Raw genomic sequence first — 26,513 nt, 5'->3', positions numbered from 1 at the left:
AAGTCCCCCAAGTGCTTCTTTATTTTATTTTTAAAAAGTTTTATTTTTGGCCGGCGCCGCGGCTCAATAGGCTAATCCTCCGCCTAGCGGCGCCGGCACACCGGGTTCTAGTCCCGGTTGGGGCGCCGGATTCTGTCCCGGTTGCCCCTCTTCCAGGCCAGCCCTCTGCTGTGGCCAGGGAGTGCAGTGGAGGATGGCCCAGGTGCTTGGGCCCTGCACCCCATGGGAGACCAGGAAAAGCACCTGGCTCCTGGCTCCTGCCATCGGATCAGCGCGGTGCGCCGGCCGCAGCGCGCTGGCCGCGGCGGCCATTGGAGGGTGAACCAACGGCAAAGGAAGACCTTTCTCTCTGTCTCTCTCTCTCACTGTCCACTCTACCTGTAAAAAAAAAAAAAAAAAAAAAAAAAAGTTTTATTTTTAAAAATTTTATTTGTGTATTTGAGAGGTAGAGTTACAGACAAAAGAGAGGGAGAGACAAAGAAAGGTCTTCCATCCACTGGTTCACTCCCCAAATTGCTGCAAAGCCAGGAGCTTCTTCTTGGTCTCCTGCATGGGTGCAGGGGACCAAGCACTTGGGTCATCTTCTACTGCTTGCCCAGGCCATAGCATAGAGCTGGATTGGAAGTGGAGAACTGGTGCCCATATGGGATGCTGGCACTGCAGGTGGCGGTTTTACCCACTACACCACAGCACCAGGTATTAAATTCTACATCTGTTCTAAAATCTTTAGTGCTCCATATGCTGTTATCTAGTTCATTTAACTGTTCAGTGCAGTGTTCAAAAAAAAAATAGCCTTCGTTCCCAAATCCCTAACCTTTATTCAGGCCATTTCCCCCTCACCCTGCTTTGTTTATGCTGAAGTCTGGGGAATGCATACACACTCAGCTCCATATACAGGTGAAACCAGTGTGAAGGAAAAGAATTGTTATTTATTATCTGGAGAAAATATATTATAGAGGCTGGCGCCGTGGCTCAGTAGGCTAATCCTCCACCTGTGGCGCTGGCATCCTGGGTTCTAGTCCCAGTTGGGGCACTGGATTCTGTCCTGGTTGCTCCTCTTCTAGTCCAGCTCTCTGTTGTGGCCCGGGAGTGAAGTGGAGGATGTCCCAAGTGCTTGGGCCCTGCACCCGCATGGGAGACCAGGAAGAAACACCTGGCTCCTGGCTTCGGATCAGCGCAGCGCGCCGGCCGCAACGTGCTGGCCGTAATGGCCACTTTGGGGGTGAACCAACGGAAAAAGGAAGACCTTTCTCTCTCTGTCTCTCTCTCTCTCATTGTCTAACTCTGCCTGTCAAAAAAAATTAAAAAAAAAAAAAAAAAGAAAATATATTATAGAAAAATAACATAGGTAACAGTGGAGCTACAAATAAGTATTAGAATGGCAGCTCTTGTCAGTAAATAAAATAGATATTAAATTATTCCATTCCTTTGGCTCTTAGGATCTAGCTCTTGCTGTCATTTTTTTTTTTTTTTTTACTCACTGGGGAGGCAGAGTTACAGAAGAGAGAGGGAGAGACAGAGAGAGAGGTCCTCTGTCTGCTGGTTCACTTGCCAAATGGCCTAAACAGCTGGTGCTGGGCCAGGCCAAAGCCAGGAGTCAGGAGCTTCTTCCAGGTCTCCCACGTGGGTGCAGGGGCCAAGCATTTGGGCCATCTTCTACTGCTTTCCCAGGCCATGGGAAGACCCGGAGGAAGCTCCTGGCTACTGGCTTTGGTTCCTTGTGGCTCCAGTCATTGTGGCCAATTGGGGAGTGAACCAGCGGTTGGAAGACCTCGCTCTCTCTGCCATTCCTTCTCTCTGTGTAACTCTGACTTTCAAATAAATAAATCTTTTTTTTTTTTTTTTTTAATAGAAGTAGAGCAGTAGAGACTTGAACCAGCATCCATGTGGAATGCCAGCACTGCAGGCGGAGGCTTAACCTTCTGCGCCATACCTTGGCCCCCCATTGCTATCTTTGATTCATTGACGTTTTCTTGAGATTCAAGAAAAGTTCTGTTTCCTGAGATTTTTCTAGATCATCAGGCCATATCTATGTTATGTTGTTCTAATGTAATTTAGGTCTGAATTGGCTTGAAATTTTTCCTCCACATGCCTTCTATAAATCATCTTGTGAGTTTAACACTATGCCTGGTATTCTTTTAAAAAATATTTTATGTATACTTATAAAAATAACTGGGATGATTTGCATATAGGAAAATTCATTGTTTTATGTATACAGTTCATTGATTTTAGTACATTTATAAAATTGTGCGGCCATCATCACTGTCTTAATCCCAAGAGATTGATATTACTGTAGAAACACCTTACCTTTAACATTCACTCCTATTTGCTCTCTTTCCGCACCCACTAACTTAATCTCTGGATTTACCTATTCTGGACATTTCAATTTATTTCTTTAAAAAATATAGTGATTTGATGCAAATTTATAAGGAAACTAATTTTTTAAAGATTTAAAAAAATGATTTAGTTACTGATTTGAAAGAGTTAGGGAGAGAGAAAGAGAGAGAGAGATAATCCATCCACTGATTCACTCCCCAGATGTCTGCAATAGCCAGCGCTGGGCCAGGCCAGAGCCAGGAGCTGCGTCTGTGTCTCACATGTTGGTGGCAAGGACCTAAAGACTTGGGCCGTCTTGTGCTGATTTTCCCAGGCCATTAGGAGGGAGCTGGGTTAGAAGTGGAGTAGCCGGGACATGAACCGGCTCCCATTTGGAATGCCAGCATCTCAGGCAGCATCTTTACCTGCTACACAACAACACTGGCCCCAGGAAACTTACTTTAAGTAGAATACAATCTTCTGGCTGGCGCCGCGGCTCAATAGGCTAATCCTCCACCTGTGGCGCCAGCACCCTGGGTTCTAGTCCTGGTTGGGGCGCCGGATTCTGTCCCGGTTGCCCCTCTTCCAGGTCAGCTCTCTGCTGTGGCCCGGGAAGGCAGTAGAGGATGGCCCAAGTGCTTGGGCCCTGCACCTGCACGGGAGACCAGGAGAAGCACCTGGCTCCTGCCTTTGGATCAGCGCGGTGCGCCGGTCTCGCACCAGCTGCAGCAGCCATTGGAGGGTGAACCAACGGCAAAGGAAGACCTTTCTCTCTGTCTCTCTCTCTTTCACTGTCCACTCTGCTTTGCCTGTCAAAAAGAAAAAAAAAAAAAAAATATATATATATATATATATAGTCTGCTTCTATCAGTAGCTTCTCCCATGCATAACTTTTATTAGAAGTTTGTTGGAGGATTGGTGTTTGCAGGTGGATATGGATTAATCCATAGGAGAGTTGAAGATCTTATAAGTAGGAGGAAGACAATGACCCAAGCAAAGAACTTGATTTTAGACTTAGCTCCTCTTTTGTTGTACTTTGATCTAGAAATAAATAAATAATGATTATAATTTCTTTTCTCATTTTATGCAGTCTGTGGCTCCAGCAGCCTTGTTTCTGGCAGCTAAAGTAGAAGAACAGCCAAAAAAATTGGAACATGTCATCAAGGTGGCACATACTTGTCTCCGTCCACAGGAGTCACTTCCTGATACCAGAAGTGAGGTAGGAAATTCAATTACACATCTGTTCTTTATTTATTTTGATTGTAACTAAATTTTGCAACTTTAATTTACTGAAATTTGAATTGGAACTTAAACTTTAGTGTTTGTCTTTTTATTAACAAAAAAGAATCATACAAGTTCATTGTATTCATTGTAGTAAAATTAGAAAATGCAGAAAAATAGATATATTTTAGACTGCTGAAGCACAGATATATGAGAACCACTATTATTTCCAGCTTTTCTATGAATAGGTACATGTGCATGTATTTTTTTTAAGATTTTATTTACTTATTTATTTGTGCAGAGAGAGGACAGATTGAAATCTTCCATCTCCTAGTTCAGTCCCCAAATGGCTGTAATGGCCAGGGCTGGGCCAGGCTGAAGCCAGAAGCCAGGAGGTGGCTTCTGGGTCTCCCACATGGGTGCAGGGGGCCCATGTACTTGGGCCATCTTTTGCTGCTCTCCCAGGCACACTAACAGGAAACAGGATTGGAAGTGGAGCAGCCGAGTTCTTGAACTGGTGCCCATATGGGATGCTGGCACTGCAGATGGAGGCTTAATCTTCACTGTAGTGCTGACTCTGTATTTTTTTTTTTTTTTTTTACAATACTCCATGCTATTCTTTTTTATTTTTCAATTTTTTATTATATTTTTAAAAGGTTTATTTTATTTGAAATTCAGAGTTGTAGAAAGAGAGAGAGACAGAAAGAAATCAACCATCTGCTGGTTTACTCTATAAATGGCTGCAATGGCTGGAATTGGGCTGGTCTGAAGCCAGGAGCTAGAAGCTTCCTCTGGGTCTCCCTCATGGGTGCAGTGGCCCAATGACTTGGGCCATCTTCTGCTTTCTCAGGCACATTAGCAGGGAGCTGGATAGAAAGTGGAGCAGTTGGGTCTGCTTTACTTTTTAAAAATTTCTAGATAGTATTTCATCATATATGTAGGAATGTATCTCTCTGTTGATATATTTTGCCATTCTCTATTAAGTATAGGTCATTTGTGGCTTTTCATCACTGTAAGAAGAATGTTCTTACAGATTTTTGTTATGAATCCTTAGGTGAATCTTGTTACTAGTTTTAAAAATTTTTCTAAGCAATTATAAAAATTCTGTGAGCTTAGTTTGAAGGAATACAGTTAAGAAACAGTTTACTTATAGCTTATCTCTGGGCCAAGCATTGTGGCGCAGCAGGTTAAGCTACTGCCTTCAGCGGCTGCATCCCATATGAAGGCCTATTCCAGTCCTGGCTGCTCTACTTCCAATCCAGGTCCCTGCTAATGTGCCTGGGAAAGCAGCGGAGGAGGGCCCAAGTGCTTGGGCCCCTACAACCGTGCAGGAGACCCAGAGGAAGCTCATGGCTCCTGACTTCAGCTTGGCTCCATCCTGGCCATTGTGTCCATCTGGGGAGTGAACCAGCAGATGGAAGACCTTGCTGTCTTTCTCTCCCTCTGTCTGTCTGTAACTGTGCCTTTCAAATAAAATAAATCTTAAAACAAAAACAAACAAAAAAACCAACAAACTCATCTCCTTCCAAGAGGATATTACTTATCACAGTTTGATATATTTTCTTTGAGATCTTTATTTTATGCATGTTCACATAATTTTTTGTTTACTTCTTCTCCCCCACTGCCCTTTTTTTTTTTTTTTAAAGGATTTATTTATTTTATTTGAAAGGCAGAGTTATAGAGAGAGGGAGAGACAAATCTTCCATCTGCTGGTTCATTCCCCTATGATCCTATCGGCCAGAACAAGGCCAGACTGAAGCCAGGAGCTTCCTCCGGGTCTCCCATGTGGATGCAAGGGCTCAAGCACTTGGGCCTTCCTCCCCTGCTATTCCATGCTTATTAGCAGGGAACTGGTTCACAGGTAGAACAACTGGGACTCAAACTGGCACCAATATGGAATGTGTGATTTAAAAAAAAGAGGGCCAGCATTATGGCATAGTGTATTAAGGTGCCACTTATGGTGCCCAAATCCCATATTAGAATATTGGAATGCTGGATCATATAAAAAAATAATTCTTTAAAAAAGAGATTTGTTTATTTATTTAAAAGGCAGAGCAACAGAAAGAGGAAGATAAAGACACAATTGTCTTCCATCCACTGGTTCATACCCCAGATACCTGCAGCAGTTAAGGTTTTGCCAGGCTAAAGCCAGGAACCAGAAGCTCCATCTGGATCCCCCATATGCATGGAAGGAACCAAAATTCCAAGTTATCTGATGCCTCCCAGGTTCATTAACAGGAAGTTGGATTAGAAGCACAAAGTCAGCCAGACCCAAACCAGGCTCTCCCATAGTGAGATGCAGTTGATGTGGGTTAAGCAGTGACTTAACCCACTACAGCACAGGGCCCATACTAGCTGCATATGCATTTTAAAAGAATTAACTTTTCATCTAATTTTATTAAAAATCCTCATTGAAAGGTAGAAATTAATTTTAATTATTTAACCCAGTATATATAAAACATTACCATTTTAGCATACATGTAATCAATATTAAAGAGTTCTTGAGGGGGCTGGCGCTGTGGTGCACTAGGTTAATCTAACTCTGCCTATGGCGCCGGCATCCCATATGGGTGCCGGGTTCTAGTCCCGGTTGCTCCTCTTCCAGCCCAGCTCTCTGCTGTGGCCCGGGAAGGCAGTGGAGGATGGCCCAAGTACTTGGGCCCCTGCACCTGCATGAGAGACCAGGAGGAGGCATCTGGCTCCTGGCTTTGGATTGGCTTAGCTCTGGCCGTTGAGGCCATTTGGGGAATGAACCAATGGAAGGAAGACCTTTCTCTCTGTCTCTCTCTCACTGTCTATAACTTAACTCTACCCTGTCAAATAAAAAAAAAAAATCTTAAAACCAAAAAACTTCTTGAGGTATTCTCTATTTTTTTAACTGTCTTTAAAATCTAGTGTGTAATTTAGGCCGGCGCTGTGGCTCAATAGGCTAATCCTCTGCCTGCGGCACCGGCACCCCGGGTTCTAGTCCCGGTCGGAGCGCCGGATTCTGTCCCGGTTGCTCCTCTTCCAGTCCAGCTCTCTGCTGTGGCCTGGGAGTGCAGTGGAGGATGGCCCAAGTGCTTGGGCCCTGCACCCCATGGGAGACCAGGAGAAGCACCTGGCTCCTGGCTTCGGATCAGTGCCGTGTGCCAGCTGCAGCGCGCTGGCTACAGCGGCCATTGGTGGGTGAACCAATGGAAAAGGAAGTCCTTTCCCTCTGTCTCTCTCTCTTACTGTCCACTCTGCCTGTCAAAAAAAAAAAATAAATAAATAAATAAATAAAGTGTTCACTAGCCCATGTAGGATAAATCTGAATTTTTTTGACTGGAATAATCTCAATTTTTTTTTTTGTTTATCCTTTGAACTCTTGTATTAACTTTTAGAAATTTAGCTTTGCTCCAATTATTCAGTGAGAATCAAACATTTGACTAAAATATTACTGTACTGTAAGAAGGCAATGAACAAAATCTCTGGGGCTTTTTCTATCACTACACAATTATTTCTCAATGTATTGCTTCACTTTTTTTTTTTTTTTTTAAAGGAAAATGTGTTGAATGGGCATGGAGATAAGGATTGCACACCAGTTCCTCGTCTACCTTATAACTTCTAATTTTATCCCTGCTTTTTATTTATTTATTTTTTTCTGGGAGAGCTTGTTAGAATTGTTTAGATTTTGTATATTATGCTTTTCAGGAAATAATTTCTCTGTCTTCTCATCTTTAGGCTTACTTACAACAAGTTCAAGATCTGGTGATTTTAGAAAGCATAATTTTGCAAACTTTAGGTATGTATATTTTCCTTCAACACACCTCAAAAACTATGCACATAATTAAATCATCTGATTTTTAGGTTTGTCGGATGGAAACAGGAAGAAAATCCTTTGGAAAGGTTTTTGCAAAATATCCATCTGTGTCTGGGTTTTAGAGGTTGTAGAGCTTAGAGTTTTAACCCTGGTGTGTATCATAGAGAGAATATAGGCACAGTTGATCTTTGAAAAAGCATAAATTAGTGGGTTTTTTTTCTCCGTATTCTAGGGTTCATGGTATGCTTTTTAAGATTGGTAAACTTTTTAAAAATAGATTTATTTATTTATGTGAGAGGCAGAGTTACAGAGAGAGAGAGGGAGAGACAGAGTAGAGAGGACTTCCATCTACTGCTTCACTCTCCAAATGGCCTCCATGGCTGGAGCTAGGCTTATCTGAAGCCAGGAGCCTTGAGTTTCTTCCAGGTCTCCCCTGTGGGTGCAGGGGCAGAAGGACTTAGGCCATCCTCCACTGCTTTCCAAGGCCACTAGCAGAGAGCTAAATTGGAAAAGGAGCAGCCAGGATGTGAACCAGCACCCATATGTGGCACCCATATAGAATGCTGGTGCTGCAGGTTGAGGCTTAAGCTACTACTCCATGATGCCAGCCCCAGGTTTGCCAATCTTTAACCAAATAAATACTGTCAAGAACTGTCTCCAGAACCTTTTTAGTTCTGTGGATTGTTATGGTCTGCTTGTCATTGTGTTTGGAGAACAGTATTTATTATTAAAATTGGTAGCCAGTTTTTAAAGATTTATTTATTTCAAAGAATTACAGAGAAAGGGGGAGAGACAGGGCAGTGGTGGCGGTGGGGAGCAAGGATATCTTCCATCCGCTGGTTCCTTCTCCAGAAGGTCACAACAGCCAAGACCGGGCCAGGCTGAAGTCAAAGCCAGTAACTTCATCTGAGTCTCCAATATAGCTGGCAGAGGCCCAAACACTTGGACCCTCTCCTGCTGCTTTTCCCAGGCCATTAGAGGGAGCTAGATTGAAGCAGAGTAGTGAGGACTCACCACTATGCCACAATGTGGGCCAGTTTTTTAAAACTGTAGAGTAGAAGTGTAGGAATTCAGGCAGTAGGGATTGGATGAGCAACTCTGATGATGTTCTTTTATCTTTGAGGTTAATTCTTGCTAGTTAACTTCATTCCTCTTCAAGGTAATCATACTTCGGAAGACAATGATACTCTGGTGGAATAAATTTTTATTAACGTTTTAATGTGTGAACCAGTAAGATCTAATTCACAGAATTAGAATAATTAACATCATGTAAATTTTACAATAGAATATGTTTTCTTGGAAATTTTAGTTATATATTCAAAGAGAAACTTAAAAATAACTTTTATAGCACACTGATTTTGCCAAGTTATGGTAAAGACCATTTGGGGTTGGATATGGTAAGTGGTACCTATGTGAGATGATGATGAACAAAACAGCTAAGAGAAGAAAGGCTTGAAAACTTTTTCAAGATTAAGGTTTGGGAGGTGGTCATTATTGAGCAACTTATTCCAGTTTTGTATTGTGTTCTGTTGTCCCTAGAAAAGGAGGTTTTCGTTTACTCATTGGTCCTGTGTACTTGCAGGCTCTGTTCTAAGCATCAGCAACTTTGGAGATAATCAATAGGTCTGAGAGAAGACAGTGCCTCTTAGCCTCTCAGTGGTTGAGGGAGAGGGAAATGAATGAGCACTAAAGTATAAACAGAAGTTTAAATCCTCTCGGTATCTTTAGCATTTTTTGACCAGTTTCTTTTTCTCTTGAAGGCTTTGAACTAACGATAGATCACCCACATACACATGTGGTCAAGTGCACTCAGCTTGTTCGAGGTAAGGAATCCCAGCCGGAGATGACTGTCTAGATTGCTGTGCAGTGTTGGGCATTGTGGCGCAGTGGGTTCCCACATCCTGGGTCAGGGTGTGTGGAATCAAGTCCTCCCTCTGCTTTTATCCAGCTTCTGGCTAATGTGCCTGTGAGGCAGAAGATGATGGTCCCAGTGCTTGGGTTCCTGCCACTCATGTGGGAGACCTGGATGGAGTTCTTGCCCCTGTCTTCAGACTGGCCCAATTGTGGCTGTTGCAGAGATTTGGGGGAGTGAACCAGTGGATGGAAGATTGCTCGCTCACTTGCTTTCTCTCTCTCTGCCTCTCTCTCTCTCTCTCTGCCTTGCAAATAAATAAATCTTTAAGAAATTGTTTTACAGTTTAGAGGCTTTGATTTGTTATGGGAAATCCCGCAACACAGCTATTTGGTCAAAAGTTAGAAGGCCTGTTTGGCTTAAAATCTGTAGTTCTGAATTGAAGTTTTTCTATTGGGTTCTCATAGTTAATGTTTTTAGATGTTTTCCAGGTAAGGAGAGTTAAACTGGGGGCATATTTTGAGAAGTCACCAAATCACAAGTATATAGCAGCAATTTTATTTACTTTTTAGTTTCATTTTATTTGAAAGGCAGAAAAAGAGACCAAGACTGAGAAAAATCTTCCATCCAGTGGTTCATTCCCCAAATGCATGCAACAACCTGGGCTAGGGCAGGCCATAGTTGGAGTCCAGAACTCAAAATCTTGATCTCCCTTATGGGTGGATAGGAACTCAGTACTTGAACCATCATTTGCTACCTTCCAGGGTACACATTAGTAGGAAGCTACAATTGGAAGTGGAGCCAGAACTTGATCCCAGGCAGTTTAATGTGTGATGCAGGCAATCCAAAGTGTTGTCTTAAGTGCTGTCATGGCAGTTTTAAGGAAGTCTTGGGAGTGGGTGAACATATTTTAAATCCAGGATTGATCAAAGCCTATCTAGAAGATTGTAGGGAGTTTATGGTAATTTATTTCCGTGATTGACATTTCCTTGGAAGGACTTTTCTCATTCTGACTTAATAATAACAGTTAAAACTGAATGAAACCCAGTTCTTTTCTTTAGTTTAAATAGTTGTATCAAGAATATCTGGTGTGCCGGCACCGCAGCTTACTAGGCTAATCCTCCGCCTGCGGCGCCAGCACCCCGGGTTCTAGTCCTGGTTGGGGCACCGGATTCTGTCCCGGTTGCTCCTCTTCCAGTCCAGCTCTCTGCTGTGGCCCGGGAAGGCAGTGGAGGATGGCCCAAGTGCTTGGGCCCTGTACCCGCATGGGAGACTAGGAGGAAGCACCTGGCTCCTGGTTTCAGATTGGTGCAGCACGCCGGCTGTAGTGGCCATTTGGGGCTGAACCAACAGAAGGAAGAGCTTTCTCTCTGTCTCTCTTTTCTCTCTCTCACTGTCTAACTCTGTCAAAAAAATAATAATAATAATAAATAAAGAATATCTGGTGCTTGCTTTGGCAGCACGTATAATAAAATTGGAATGATACAGAGGAGATTAGCATTGCCTCTGCAGAAGGATGACAGGCAAAGTCGTGAAGCATTCCATATTTTTGCATGGCGCCCCGACCTTTATGAGGCTTGAGTACTGAGTGCAGAGTGCAACTCAGGTGGCATTGGTTTCTGTTCAGCACAAGAGGCTGTCTCCAGAGGATGTTCCGCCCAAAGACTGGTGGCCGTCACCATTCGAGATTCTGAAACCCTAATGACTTCAGTATTTGGTATTAGAACATGTTCACCTGGTATGTCAGGCCATTTGTGATGGAGCCAGCAGATATATTTGGCCACTTTGACACATTGTTATTGTTCCTTAAGCTGCCCAACAAGAGTGTTTTCTGCACTTTTAATAAATTTTCTTTTTTTTTAAGCCTGCAGTCTTTTTTTTTTTTTTTTTTAAAGAGATTTAGAGATTTATTTATTTTATTTGAAAGGTAGAGTTACAAAGAGGCAGAGGTACAGAGAGGGAGGGAGGGAGAGAGAGAGAGAGGTCTTCCATCCTCTGGTTCACTCCCCAGATGGACACAATGGCCAGAGTTAAACTGATCTAAAGCCAGGAGCCTGGAGCTTCTTCTGGGTCTCCCACGTGGGTGCAGGGGCCCAAGGACTTGGGCCATCTTCCACTGCTTTCCTAGGCCATAGCAGAGAGCTGGATTGGAAGTGGAGCAGCTGGGACTCGAACTGGTGCCCATATGGGATGCCAGCACCGCAGGTAGCAACTTTACCTGCTATGCCACAGCACCAGCTCCTAAATTTACTTTTATTAAATAAAAAAAAAAAAAAAATCTGGATACCACTGTGCTCCCAAATTCTTAATTTGAAAGTATTAAGATGTTTACATTCAGCTGGGTAGGGTTAAACAAAGATGGGTGTGTGTGTGTGTGTGTGTGTATTTATATATATTATTATTTATTTTTTTTGCCAGGCAGAGTTAAGACAGTGAGAGAGAGAGAGAGACAATTCTTTTTGTTGGTTCACTCCCCTAATGGCCGCTATGGCCGTCGCTACAAAGCCAGAAGTTGGGTACTTCCTCTTGGTCTCCCATGCGGGTGCAGGACCCAAGCACTTGGGCCATCCTCCACTGCCCTCCCGGGCCACAGCAGAGAGCTGGATTGGAAGAGGAGCAATTGGGACTAGAACCCGGGGTGCTGGCACTGCAGGCAGAGGATTAGCCAAGTGAGCCACGGCGCCGGTCCAAAGATGGGTATATATTAATACTGAAAAGACTTATTTTCTAAGGAAGATAAAAATTTGCTTTATCATCCAGAGCAATTAATATTTATGATTTGGGGATTAACTAACAGGCTACTCAGTTTAAGACTTTTATTTTGTCAGAAAAAGTCACTTTTCCCAAATATAAGGATCTTCTGGATTCTATCTTGCCTTCAGATCATCTTAGTTCATCCTTTACCTTGGTGCTTCACAGTGAACTCTTGCATCTGAATCTCTGGGCTGTTAGTTCAAATTGCTCACATTCTTCTCCACACTTAGTTGAACCTAATTCTAGGGAGCAGACTCAGGAATTGAATTTTAAATAAGTACCCTTGAGACGTTGGGTATGGAGTAAAGCTTGAGTCCCTAGGTCTGGAAGTAGCATAATTAATATTAAAATAAAAAAATCAAAAATTAATCTGTGTCCTTTGGTGGAGTGTAAACATCAGGTGGTTAGGGATCTTCATCTGCCTCATTTACCCCTGTATTCATAGTACCTTGCAAATATTTGTTGAGAATGAATGAAACTAATATTTTCTCTTTCCTCAATCCCCTTATTTATTTTTTTTCAGCAAGCAAGGACTTAGCACAGACGTCTTACTTCATGGCAACTAACAGGTTTAAATTTTAATTTTTTCTCTTCTATTTTTGGAATTGGTTTTTACTTGGGTTGGAATGGTCACCTTTTGAGGGATTTATAGAACCCAAATAAATTATTGGTATATAACTTGTATTACCAAGCGCCTTGCTTATTCTCATCTCTGATTTCCTGTGTTTTTTATGGTAACTAAAGATATTCACAGTAACTGTCAGGGCTAACAAGCTCAGTTTGATAACCTGAAACTTTTGAAATATACCATGAATCCACACTTGAGTGAGTGAGTGGTCATTATTTATTTATTTATTTATTTTTAAAGATTTATTTATTTGAAAGCAGAGTTAACAGAGAGAAAGAGAGAGAGATATCTTCCGTTGCTGGCTTATTTCCCAGATGGTCACAATGGCCAGGGCTGGACAGACTGAATCCAGGAGGTTCTCCCACATGGGTGCAGGGTCACAAGGATTGTGCCATCTTTCACTGCTTTCCCAGGTATATTAATAGGGAGCTGGATTGGAAGTGGAACATCCAGGACTTGAACCAGTGCCCATATGGGATACCGGTGTCACAGGTGGTGGCTTTATCTGCTACGCACATTGCCGACCCCATAATGCTCATTATTTTAAATAGAACAGAACTGTGATTGATGAGAAGGATAACTTTTATGGCATTTCCTTTTGTATTTGATTTATGGATTATGCAAACCAAAAAGCTTATAGTTTACCTTGTTAGAAGCTTTTCCTTAGGAAAATACATGCTAAACATTGACTTCTGGGCTTAGAAACCAGAAATCCATGTTTTTGTTTTAGATTTTTGTTTATTTTTCATTTTATTCAAAAGATATGGTTTACTCTTCAAATGCTTACAATAATCAGGGCAGGGCCAGGCTGAAGCCAGTAGCCCAGAGGTCAATCTGGGTCTTCCACATCGGTGGCAGGGACACAAGTACTTGAGTTACCACATACTGCCTCACAGGGTGTGCATTAGTAGGAAGCTGATCTGGAAGTGATGTAGCCAGGACTCAAAATCAGGCACTCGAATATGGAATCTGTGTGTTCCAAACAGTAAGTTAACTGCTGCACCAAATGCCCACCCTTAGAAATCAGTGTTTCTAAAAATCTAGCCTTTTGGGGGTACCTGCTCAATGTATGGATTGAGTAATGTGTAGTCAAAACATTTAGGAATGTTACCTGAGGAGAGGGTTAATTAAAAATCATTACATTGAATGCTAGTTCAGTGCACTGATAATTGGATAATTCTTGCCCTTCTGTGGGTTTCTTTAGTTTTTTTTTTTTTTTTTTTTTAAATAGTGGAGAGTTTTAGCTTTGGGTTGAAAAATGAGAGCTCATGACACTCTCTTTTTCCTTCCCTCCAATGTCAGCCTGCATTTGACCACATTTAGCCTGCAGTACACACCTCCTGTGGTGGCCTGTGTCTGCATTCACCTGGCTTGCAAGTGGTCCAACTGGGAGATCCCAGTCTCAACTGATGGGAAGCACTGGTGGGAGTATGTTGACGCCACTGTGACCCTGGAACTTTTAGATGGTAAGTTTTAGAAGAGTAAGGGACCTTGAAAAACATGTACTTTTTGCCTTCGCATATCTGGCCAAAGATGGCTTGATTTACATGAAAAGAGTGAGGTAGTTGAGGTTATTCTTGTTTTATTATCTGTGTCTCTGAGTCTTTCTTGAATGTTCTGTTCTGTATTCATAGAACTGACACACGAATTTCTACAGATTCTGGAGAAAACTCCCAGCAGGCTCAAACGTATTCGGAATTGGAGGGTAAGAAATTATTCTAGTCAGCTTGTGGGACAAAACCAGTTTCTTTTGACTGCACCAGTGAAAATACAGCAGAATTGGATGTGTACTTTATGTTTGGAATCTCCCCTTTAATGGTTGCGCAGTAATCATGACTTGAACTCCTCAGCCTGGACACTGGCCCCGAGGTTGGTGGCTGTGGGCAATAGTGGGATCTGCTTTGCATTATGGAACTCCTGTTATATGGTCATTTCTTCAGCAATGTTCATGGCATATTTTCTGTGTGGAAACACTTGTAAAAAGCACCATGGCTTCCTTGAAGAGCATTTATTGGCTTCTGGTAGAATCAAGTTATAGAATTATGTTAACACTGGACTTTGACATTACCTTTTTTTTTTTAATTTGTTTAAAGATTTATTTATTTGAAAGGCAGAATTTAGAGAGGGAGGAAGTGACAGAGGTCTTCCATCTGCTGGTTCGCTCTCCAAGAGGCCACAATAGCCAGAGCTGAGTCAATCTAAAGCCAGGAGCCAGGAGATTCTTCTGGGTCTCAGAGTGGGTTCAGGGCTGAAGAACTTGGGCCCATCTCCCACTGGTTTCCAAGGTGTATTAACAGGGGGGTTGGATCTGAAATGGAGTGGTGGGGACTCTAACCAGCCCCCATGTGAGATGCTGGCATTGCAGGTAGCAGCTTTACCCACTATGCCACAGTGCTGGCCCTGACATTACCTATTTAAAAAAAAAAAATGTTTATTTGAATGACAGGCAGAGTGAGAGAGAGTTCTTCCAACTCTTGGTTTACTCCCCAAATGGCCACAACAGCTGGAGCTATGTTGATCAAAGCCAGGAGGCAGGAGGTTCTTCTGGGTCTCCTGTACAGATGCAGGGGCCCAACTACTTGAGCCGTCTTCTGCTGCTTTCCCAGGCCATAGCAGAGAGCTGGATCGGAAGTGGAGCAGCTGGGACTTGTACTGGTGCCCATATGGGATGTCGACACTGCAGACAGCAGCTTTACCTGCTGTGCCACAGCACCGGCTCCTGCCATTACCTACTTTTAAAATGATTTTTAGAATTTTTTAATTTTTTTTTTTTACTTTTGAGAGGCAAAAAGACAGAGACAAAGATAGAGAGTAAACTCCCATCTGTTCACTCCCCAAATGCTTGTAACAATTTTGTTTGAGGGTGGCCTGAGGCCAAAGCCAGAAGCTGGGAACTAGATCTCCCATGTGAGCGGCAGGAACCCAGTAACTTGAGCCATTGCTGCTGCCCTCTGGGATCTGCAATGGCTGGAAGTTGCAGTCAGGAGCTAGAGCCAGGTATTCAACCTCAAGTATTCTGATATGGACCTAGGGTATCTTGAAAATCTATCTGACAGTGGAAAAAATAAAAAAGAATGATCTCATTATTCATAAATAAGACTTTGAGGTTCAATTTTAACTTTTAACTTTTTAAAAAGATCTATTTATTTGAAAGGTAGAGTTATAGAGAGAATGAGAGAGATATATAGAGAGATCTTCTGTCTGCTGGTTCACTCTCCAAATGGCTGCACTGGATGGGGTTGGCCAGACCAAAGCCAGGAGCCAGGAGCTTCTTCCTGTTCTTTGACGCGGGTGCAGGGGCCCAAGGACTTGGGCCATTGTCTGCTGCTTTCTCAGTGCATTATCAGGGAGCTGGATTGGAAATGGATCAGCTGGGACTAGTGTCCATATGGGATGCTGGCACTGCAGGTGGAGTTTAATCTGTTACACCACAATAATGCCAGCTCCTGAGGTACAATTTTAAATTGCAATTTATGTAAAAAGAAAATTTTAGGAAGTAGGCACCCAGCCTTATAGTTAAAATGTCTTGTCACACATCATTTGATACTCAGCTTCTGACTCCAGCTTTTTGCTCCTGTTTAGATGGTTTTCCTGCCTCCCAACTTGGCCTGGCCCCACCCCACCCCATCCCAGCCATTGAGGGTATTTGGGAAGTGAACCAGTGGGTGGAAACTCTCTTACTGTCTCTTTTCCTCTTTCTGCTTCTCAAATAAAAGAATAATAAACAATGAAAAATATTTCCCTCATATCTCATATATTCAGGGCAGTAAGTTAATTTCATTCTTCTCAGTTCAGTGAGTTACAGAAAATGAGTTTTCTTAGAAGCAGGCTTGAATTTGTTGGTGGACCAAGTACAGCGGTATTGTGGTGCAGTGAGTTAAAACCCTGGCCTGCAGTGCTGGCAACCCATGTAGGTGCCAGTTCAAGTCCCTGCTGCTCCACTTCTGATCCAACTCCTTGCTAATGTGCCTGGGAAAGCAGTGGAAGATGGCCCAAGTTCTTGGGCTCCTGCACCCATGTGGGAGACCCAGAAGAAGCTCTTGGCTCCTGGCTTCGGATTGGCTCAGCTCTGCCTGTTGTGCTATTTAGACCAAGGAAACATTAAATTGGGGGTGGGGGAGAGCCATAGAGGGCCAGTGCTATGGCTTAGCTGGTTAAGTTGCCACCTGCAGTGCTGGCATTGGATATGGGCACTGGTTCAAGTCCTGGCTGTGCTTCAAATCTGCTTCTGATCTCGCTCCCTGTCAATGGCCTGAGAAAGCAGTGGAAGATGTCTCAGGTCCTTGGGTCCCTGCACCCATGTTGGGAGACCTGGAAGAAGCTCCTGGCTTCTGCCTGGGCCAGCCCCAGTCGTTATGGCCATTTAGGGAGTGAATCAGCAGATGGAAAATCTCTCTCTCTCTCTGTCTTTTTAAGATTTATTTTATTTATATGAGAGAGAGAGAGAGGTCTTCCAGTCTGCTGGTTCACTTCCCAAATAACTGCAATGGCCAGAGCTGAGCTGATACAAAGCCAGGAGACAGGAGCTTCCTCCAGGTCTCTCATGTGGATGCAAGGACCCAAGAACTTAGGCCATCTTCCACTGCTTTCCCAGGCCATAGCAGAGAGCTGGACTGGAAGAGGAGCAGCTGGGACTCGAACTGGTGCCCACATGGGATGCCAGTGCTGTAGGCTGGGACTTGAACCCGCTGCGCCATAGCACCAGCCCCAGATCTCTCCTCTCTCTTTTTCAAATAAATAAATCTTAAAAAAAAAAAAAAAAAGTCATAGACATTCATGAGTGATTTCTAGATAATACCAGCTTTTTTCCCCCTTTTTAAAGTATTTTAAATTTTTATTGGTTAGATTTTTTTGAAAGAGACTAAGAGGTCTGCTATCTGCTGATTCACATCCCAAATGCCTCAACACCCAGGGCTGGATCAGGTTGAAGCCAGGACCCTGGATTGCAAGTCAGGTGCCCTCCACTGGTGATAGGAATTCATGTACTTGAGCCATTAGTTGATATTTCCCAAGGTGCACACTAGCAATAAGCCAGAATTGGAAGCATAGCTGAGACTTGAACCCAGGTACTCTGGATTTATTTATTTGAATGGTACAGCGACACAACACACATACACACACACACACACATCTTCTGTCACTCCCCAAATGACAACAGCAGTCAGGGCTGGTCTGGGCTGAATCCAGGAGAGTGGAGCTCTGTCCAAGTCTCAAACAAATGAGTGGCAGGGGCTGAAGTATTTGGGCCATAATCTGCTGCTTCCCAAGGTGCCAAATGCCTGCCCCACAGATTGTTGATTGATTTTTGTTGTTCTGTAACATTGTTATAGATTGCTGTGACTTTTTTTTAAGTTTTATTTATTAGTTGGAGAGTAGATTTAGAGAGAGGGAGAGGGAGAGAGAAATGTCTTCCATCTACTGGTTCCCTTCCCAAATGGCTGCAACAGCCGGAGTGGGCTGATCCAAAGCCAAGAGCCAGGAGCTGCTTCTGGGTCTCCCATGTGGGTCCAAAGACCCAAGCACTTGGGCCATCTTCTGCTTTCCCAGGCCATGGTAGAGATCTGGATAGGAAGAGGAGCAGCAGGACATGAATTGGCACTCATATGGGATGCTGGCACCGCAGGCAGTGCTGGTCCCTTGCTGTGGCTCTTGACTGAAGGTTTTAAAATCTTCTGATGGCAGTGATTCATTGGCTCTCATATGGGTAATTCCAGAACTTTGGTGGTGTTGCAAGTAAAATCTACTCATTTCGGTGTTTTTCTGTTTACTAAATTATCTGGATTGAAAAGATGTTGTTTGCTTCATTGTAGGCATGCCAAGCTGCCAATAAAACAAAAGCAGATGACCGAGGAGCAGATGAAAACACTTCAGAGCAGACAATTCTAAACATGATTTCCCAAAGCTCTTCAGATACAACTATTGCAGGTTTAATGAGTATGTCAGCGTCTTCTACCACAAGTGTAGTGCCTTCCCTTCCGGTATCTGAAGAGTCATCTAGCAACTTAACCAGCGTGGAGATGTTGCAGGGCGAGCGTTGGCTGTCCTCCCAACCTCCTTTTAAACTAGAACCTGCTCAGGGTCATCGGACTAGTGACAATGTAGCACTTATAGGAGTTGATCATTCCTTGCAACAGGACAGTTCAAATACATTCATTTCCCAGAAACAAAGTAGTAAGAATGTGCCATCAGCTAAAGTGTCGCTGAAGGAATACCGTGCCAAGCATGCAGAAGAGTTGGCAGCTCAGAAGAGGCAACTGGAGAACATGGAGGCCAACGTGAAGTCACAGTATGCGTTTGCTGCCCAGAATCTGTTGTCTCACCATGATAGCCATTCTTCAGTCATTCTGAAGATGCCTGTGGAAGGCTTAGAGAACCCTGAGCGGTCTTTTCTGGAAAAGGCTGACAAAACAGCTCTCAAAATGAGACTACCAGTGGCAAGTGGAGATAAAGCTGCCTCTTCGAAACCAGAGGAGATTAAAATGCGCATTAAAGTCCATGCTGCCACTGATAAGCACAATTCTGTAGAGGACAGCATTACAAAAAGCCGAGAGCACAAAGAAAAGCACAAGACTCACCCATCTAATCATCACCATCATCACAATCACCACTCTCATAAGCACTCTCACTCACAGCTTCCAGCTGGTACTGGGAACAAACGTCCAGGTGACCCAAAACACAGTAGCCAGTCAAGCACCTTACCACATAAAACCTATAGCTTGTCTAGTTCTTTTTCCTCTTCTAGTTCTAGTCGTAAAAGAGGCCCTTCTGAAGAGACGGGGGCAGTGTTTGATCATCCAGCCAAGGTTGCCAAGAGTACTAAATCATCTTCCATAAATTTCTCCTTCCCTCCTCTTCCTGCGATGGCCCAACTGCCTGGGCATAGCTCAGACACAAGTGGCCTTCCCTTCTCACAGCCCAGCTGTAAAACTCGAGTTCCTCATATGAAACTGGATAAAGGCCCTACTGGGGCCAATGGACACAATACAGCTCAGACAATAGACTATCAAGATACTGTGAATATGCTTAACTCCCTGCTTAGTGCCCAGGGTGTTCAGCCTGCGCAACCCCCATTTGAATTTGTGCATTCTTATGGTGAATATCTGAATCCACGAGCTAGTGGAATATCCTCCAGAGCTGGCAATACAGACAAACCCCGGCCACCACCTCTGCCATCGGAACCTCCTCCACCACTTCCACCGCTTCCTAAGTAAAGAAGGAAAAAGGAGGAAAAAAACTTGTTTCAAAAACATGCTTTTTTTTTTTTTTTTTTTCTCTACTACTGATTCTGGACTAAGAAAATTACTTCCCTTATGAAATATGTCAGCCTTCTTTGACTAGGGAATAAATTGATATTGAGAAGTAGGTGGGAAGGTGGTGGGTGGCCTTGGTTATTATATGTGCTGCCTCCTACGTTTTCACTATTTCATTCTAGTTTTTACTGGTATAAGAGGGGTGGGAATGTGTTCAAGCTGTGAAGGATTAAGAACACTTTCTCCATTCTTGGCCTCTCCACTTCCTGATTAGGTTGATTGGAGTTGATATCTTCCCTCTTCTTGCCAGAACTGAAATATGGAAAGTTTGTTTTATCAAGCAATTGTGGATCCTTTTGGTGTTTAATATATCAGAAGAGAGGGAGTATTTAAACATCAAAATCTTTTAAAAGACTTTTAAATAATTTAAAGAAAGTAAGTTATCTTTAGTTTTTTTATATAATTGGGGAGGGGATTGAGATTTTGCTGTGTGTAAGAGATACATAGCAGTAACTCTTGCGGGGTGGGATTGGAGGGTGGGAATGTGTTCAGGGTGGGTGGGAGGGTAGGCTTTTGGCTAAGAGTTCTGAAATAGGCTCAGGCCATTTGAAGTGTTGAAACCTTTAAGTACGTCTGCAAGTGTGAGTATGTGTGTGTTTTAAGTGTGTGTGTCTGAAAATCATGTTTGATCTTTCCCTCCCTTTCCCTTACCACTTTTCACTTACCAACAGTCTACTACTAGAGAGAACAGGGCTGGCCTTGGGATCCTAAAGGAAAGATGATGCCTTTATCTGACAGGCTGTTTCTTCCTTTATGTTGCAATTGAGCAGTATTCCTCTTATTTCTATTTTCCGTAAGTGCAGCCGGTGGCTTGACTGTTAGCTACATACTGAAAACTTTGTTTTCACCCCATTTTTCATTTTGATGCAGAACAAAAAATAGGGTTGAGGAAGGTTGGGCAAGCAGGGCCAGCTTCTGCCCTATAGAATTGGGTGTGTCTTTTTTTCAGATAGGGCTTTGGGAAAGGTTCAGGTAAGAACAGTTGCAGGGTCTCCGGAAGGAAGGAGATGTGCGATATATATCCCTCAAGTGAAAGCCCAGACCATATATGAGAGTAGTTCTGGGAGAAGCTGTAGAGCCAGAGGATATTAAAAGCAATGAAATTGTGATTCAGAATTTTTAGAGTGTTACATCTTAAAATGCATTATGAATGTAAGACTTGCTTTTTATTTGTGTATCTGAAGGGAAACAGCTTCATCCTAATGTTTTGTAGCCAATATGACTTCAGAGGTTGGAGCTTGTGAATTATTTAAGAGTACTGGTGCCATGAGAATGAGTGAACTTTGCTAACAGGTCGCTGTTAGGTATAGTTTGTGGTGGCTGTAGATTCTAGACAGGCTTGTAAGGATATTTCTAACAGTTTTTCTTAAACAGGCCAGGAGTGCTGTTACGAGAACTCCGTTAACACCAGATACTAGGAGTGAACAGTTTTGATCATGAAGGAAATCTTGGCTAGAAAGAATTCGAGACCAAGCTGTCTAACTGAAAGCGCCACCTACCTACAGATAATTTGATGGCATATTCTTTGGTCTTCGTGAGATTTCTTCTTGTGGTGAAAAAGGTGGTACTGTTTGAATTTATCATTTTTAATGCAGCTTCCTGTGTGCCAAATAGTTTGTAGGGAGAAACTAAATTATTTTCATTGGAAGTTATGGGGCAGATGGAAGTTATGCATGCACTGCTGCTCTAGGATCAGGCTGGGGGAAGAAACGGAGGCAAGAGGGATCGATGATACGCTGGCCTAATGTGGGAAGCAGTTTGTAGGAAGGTGGATTAGCGTCCTGCATCTCTGTACTTGCCTGCTATTGCTGTGTAAGATAAGGAGCTCTCTGCTGACTGTAAACAGTAATACTTGGAGTGTCATTTCACTTTAATAGATGATAATTTCCTCTTTCTTGATGTTCTCTGTGTTGTGCCAGGTAAACTGGTAACTGTGTGGTTGTGTTTGCGAAATTTTAGGCTTTCCTTTAGCTTTCTTTAGGTGGAATGCGCTTTCCTTCCCGATCTCCTGAAAGGGAATGCGACGTTTAGTTTACATGTGTATCTTTGTGGAATTGATAGTTGCTGATTTGGTTGTGTTTTAATTATTCTCATCAAATGTCACATATTTCCTAATCACGTGCACTCCCTCCCCACAGAGGCACATATCCATCAGCATACTCCTTGGTCTCACAGTAGTACTCCTTGACAGGACTGTAGTTAATTTTCTTAGACCTTTGTCAGAAATGAACTAGAAAAAAAGTGCTTATTCAGGTCTAATGCTTTGTTTGGCCTTTGCACTAAATAGATCATTGCTGAAATAGGTCTGTTTTGTGACATTTGTGTTTTAATGCCTACTGGTACTATCTTGACATAACCAACAATGTCTGTCTGTAGATTTACATGTTTTGAAACTCCTTGTGGACTCTCCATGAAGCTGCTGCATTATCTTTGGGTTAGCATATGTGCATGTCAATTAGCGTGCATATCATCCACATTCCATAAACTTAATAAGGTTTCTAAGGGTTGTGTGGTTTCTAAGCTCTGTGTCTTCCCTACCTTCCCACCTTCATATGGTGAGAATGGGATTTATTTAGCCAAAGTTAGTCTACTAAACATGGCTTTTTGTTTCTTCTTTGAGCCTGTTAAGAAAGTGATGATAAACAGGCCTAGAGCCTCAAGTTCTGTAAATCTCATTCCTAATACTTCGTTTGACTCTCATGTTGGAAAAAACAAATACCTGTGGATTGTCCTTAGGGCTTTTAATCAGATATCTGTGTTGCTGTTAGCTGAACTCTAGTGAAGCATGAATCGAAAGCCAATTTCATCTTCTGACGTTATCAGTTATGCTTCTTGGGTTTAGAAAATTCTTAGGTGGTAGTCTAGTGTTTCCACTCATGAATCAATGTGTTTCCATATTTCAGATCCTTCCTTTTCACATAAAAAATCATCTTAAGTGTTTTATTTAGTGTATCCTATATAGTTCTGTATAATTGGCTTCACCAGTGTTGATAGAAAAAAAATTTCAATCTCCAGTTGCAAACAGCAATGGGCTAAATTGTAGAAATAAAATCATGGTAATATCGCTGCTGGGTTTCTTTAAGCCTCTGCTACCTAATTCCTCATATTGAAAATGGATCCTTCTCAAACCTTACTTGTGGACAAAGGCATTTAGGGAGGCCATATCTATCCCAGTATAGTTGAACTTCAAATATATCTGTGTTTCCTTTACTTTGGGAACTGATTAATCTTTTTTTAAATTTTCTATTGATGAGTTACTTTGATACTAATACTAGGAAAAGGGAGTATCTAGGACATATAGAAGTTTGAATACGAGTATTCTCTTGGGTTTGGGAGAGCTTAGTCTGCGCAAGCCATCAGATGGTGACAAATAGCCTTCTGCAGTCCCACTAATCTTTCAGTGACTTTAATGTCTCTCCAGATTTCCTGTGTTGCTTGCTAACACCCGGCTTTTAACTGAGTGTTTGTTTCTGATGGTTTAGGAAATGTTCATGTTGCCTCACAGTCAAGTTTTATTTTACCTTTTTATCTGTGAACGTTGAGTTTGAAATCATCACAGTACTGTAATCCTTCCTTACAGAGTAATCTGCAAAGAATTATTTTTTAAGTGGGAGCGCTCCATTTTAATGTCTAAATTTTTAACTATGAACTTGGCATTGGAAAAGGGAGGGAAAGAAAAAGAATGTTCATTAAAAAAGCAGTGTCTACTCTTCTCCTTTATGAGTGTGTATTCATGATTGAATGGAAAGAAGAGAAAGACTCGGGTTTTGTGTTGCCACGTGGAAGCGTGGAGAGGGATGCTTGACAGCATGCGAATTGAAGCCAGAGCAAGTATGTCTCCATCAAGAACTCTTCGGTTGAAAGCTGAGTAACTAGAACTGATTAGTCGTTGATCATAATGAATTGGTTACAAAGTGAAAGTGCTAGTTGGCTGAAGTACCCAAAGAAAAGAATACAACAGCCTAACTTAGTGTTAACCGAGATTTCTAACTTGAAACTGACCTTTTCCCCAGTCCTACTTCATATACCTGAACCTGTCCATTTTCTTATCAGACCAAAGAGCAAAAAGGAAAAAAACAAAAACAAAAAGTAAAACACTTTACCAATCTACGTCACTCAGGTACAATTTTGTGGTGAGATTTTGTGTTTTCTTTGTATAGCTCTTAAGAGTCCTTTGTCAGCAAATTATGTGCTGTTGCCTCTGTCCTCCTTGGGGCACCTCAATTCTGGATGCTACCCCTGGGATCTCTACTGCTGTTAAGTGAATGATAGGACGTAAGTGACCATTGTAATAATAAGGGCTCTTTGTAAAAAAAAAAATTAAAAATTTAAAAAAATTTTAAAAAGGATATTGTATACATTTTATAGTCTGGCTATCAGTTTGATATCTTGCTGTCAAGTATGTTTCTCTCTGTATTTATCCATCCCATCAATAAATATTACTGATAAAACACTTATCTGATTGTTGTTTATATGTCCTGAGCCTTTAACTGCCATTTTATTGATAACAGTTTTCTCTCACTTGTGTTAGTGCTAGGTTGTCAGTGTGCAAGATCCTGTGGGAATTTGAGTATATTGGAAAGACCTAAGATTTGGTCATCACAGTGACCCTAGTAGTTGTTTTGTGGGGGAGAGCCCTCGTTCTATATTGTTGCGAGAATACTTTGAAAGAGTGACTTATAAACAACAAAAATACAATAGCTCCAAGAGTTGACAACAGGCACTGCCTACATAGCAGCATGATCAACATAATTCATAATTGTATATCTAGCTCTTTGAAAAACGTGGAATGTTAGGTATAGCAATGTATTCAGAAGAAAATAACATTTTAGAAGAAAGAATTTCTTGATGGTTCCTGGAAGAACTGATAGTGAATACCCATTCTTTTCCTAGAATAGGAAAACAAAAAAACAAGTCTTAAAGATTATGAGCTTAGGCCGGCGCCGCGGCTCACTAGGCTAATCCTCCGCCTTGTGGCGCCGGCACACCGGGTTCTAGTCCCGGTTGGGGCGCCGGATTCTGTCCCGGTTGCCCCTCTTCCAGGCCAGCTCTCTGCTGTGGCCCGGGAGTGCAGTGGAGGATGGCCCAAGTGCTTGGGCCCTGAACCCCATGGGAGACCAGGAGAAGTACCTGGCTCCTGCCATCGGATCAGCGCGGTGTGCTGGCCGCAGCTGCCATTGGAGGGTGAACCAATGGCAAAGGAAGACCTTTCTCTCTCACTGTTCACTCTGCCCGTCAAAAGAAAAAAAAAAAAGATTATGAGCTTAAAGGGAAAGAATTCTAATGAAAAGTACTCCAAACTATATAAAATTACCAATAGTTGTAGTCTAAAGGGTTTAAAAGGAAAAAAGTTGATACTGAAAAGTCTTTATTAATTTATTTGAAAGAGTTGAGAGAGGCAGAGGCAGAGGCAGAGAGGTCTTCCACCAGCTGGTTCACTTCCCGAATGGCAGCCACAGCTGGTGCTGGGCTGATCTGAAGCCAGGGCCGTGGAGCTTCTTCCAGGTCACCCACGTGGGTGCCGGGGCCCAAGGACTTGGGCCATCCTCTTCTGCTTTCCCAGACAGTTAGCAGGGATCCCATATGGGCCACTGGCTCTGTAGGCAGAGGCTTATTAACCTGCTATGCCACAGCACTGGCCGGATATTTGCGGATTTAAAAAAAAATACATATTTGAAAGTCAAAGTGACACAGAGAGAGAGATTTTGCATCCACAGGTTCACTGCCCCAATGCTGACAACTGCCAGGGCTGGGCCAGGGCAAATTGCAGGTGGCAGGAACCCAGGGACCTCAGCCATCATCTGCTGTCCCTCAGGCACATTTGGTAGGAATTTTGATCAGAAGTGGAAGCAGGGGTTAATCCCAGGCACTCTGATACTGGATGCTGGCATCCCAAGCAGCAGCTTAAAGCCCACCACTCGCCCCTGTTGCAGATTCTGGTTCCTGAATTTTCTGCCTCCAGCTAGGGTTGAGTTATAAGGGGGTATGTAACAAACATCTTTGAACCCGTTCTGAGGTGTGGAGTGTTTGTTCTGTATATAGATCATTACCGCTATTGATACTTGTATTCAGAATCCTAAGCTGTTCTAGAATGTTCAAGAGTGCAGGATTAAAAAAAGTTTTGTTGTTTTCCCTGTATCCCTAGTGCCTGGCACTTAGGTGCTCAATACAATCTTTGTTGTGTGAATTTCAGGAAAAGGCCACCTTCTAGGACTGCCTTGCTCTCTGGAAACAGCACCATCCAATTTCACCACAACTCCTCAATTTGGTTTTAATCATTCCTTGTCTCGAAACTGATTTTTTTTTTTTTTTAAAAAAAAGGATGTATTTTAAAGAGTTGAGGGGAGAGAAAGTGCGAGTGTGCTTCCACCTGCTGGTTTGCTCCCCAAATGGCCATAATGACCAGGGCTGAGCCAGCCTTAAACCAGGAACCTGAGCTCCATCTGGGTCTCCCATGTGGGTGGCAGGGACCCATGCACTTGGGCCATCTACTCCTGCCTTCCCGGGGTGCATTGGCAGGGAGCTGGACCAGCGCCAAATGGGATGCTGTGCCACAGCATTGGCCTCCAGTATTGGGTCATTTCTACAAGAGTTATGGAGATACATGTGATGTTTTTAATAAAAATCCTTAAAGGTTGATGTAGGGCC

The 26,513-nt window shown here is 42.8% G+C and overlaps 1 protein-coding gene and 1 non-coding gene across 3 annotated transcripts in view; both read left to right on the top strand.

The window, feature by feature from the left end:
* The window catches only part of CCNT1 (cyclin T1), a 32,918-nt gene extending 8,596 nt beyond the window's left edge, over positions 1–24,322 (top strand). The window contains exons 3-9 of one of the 2 annotated variants that reach the window (XM_002711000.5): positions 3,407–3,535; positions 7,243–7,303; positions 9,082–9,144; positions 12,451–12,496; positions 13,858–14,021; positions 14,190–14,260; positions 18,366–24,322. In XM_002711000.5, coding sequence (XP_002711046.1) covers positions 3,407–3,535; positions 7,243–7,303; positions 9,082–9,144; positions 12,451–12,496; positions 13,858–14,021; positions 14,190–14,260; positions 18,366–19,766 — 1,935 coding nt within the window. In that variant the 3' untranslated portion in view covers positions 19,767–24,322. The remainder of the gene's footprint in view (positions 1–3,406; positions 3,536–7,242; positions 7,304–9,081; positions 9,145–12,450; positions 12,497–13,857; positions 14,022–14,189; positions 14,261–18,365) is intronic. The other variant, XM_017341826.3, reaches the window with a different exon arrangement.
* On the top strand, positions 10,618–10,724 carry LOC127491282 (U6 spliceosomal RNA). Its single transcript, XR_007919853.1, has one exon. It is a non-coding gene; the product is annotated as a U6 spliceosomal RNA (small nuclear RNA).
* Positions 24,323–26,513: the final 2,191 nt, after the last annotated feature.

Source organism: Oryctolagus cuniculus, chromosome 11 (assembly GCF_964237555.1).
Source record: "Oryctolagus cuniculus chromosome 11, mOryCun1.1, whole genome shotgun sequence".
Lineage (NCBI taxonomy): Eukaryota > Metazoa > Chordata > Mammalia > Lagomorpha > Leporidae > Oryctolagus > Oryctolagus cuniculus.
Note: the sequence above shows the minus strand (reverse complement) of the source record. Positions and strands in the feature narration are given on the sequence as shown.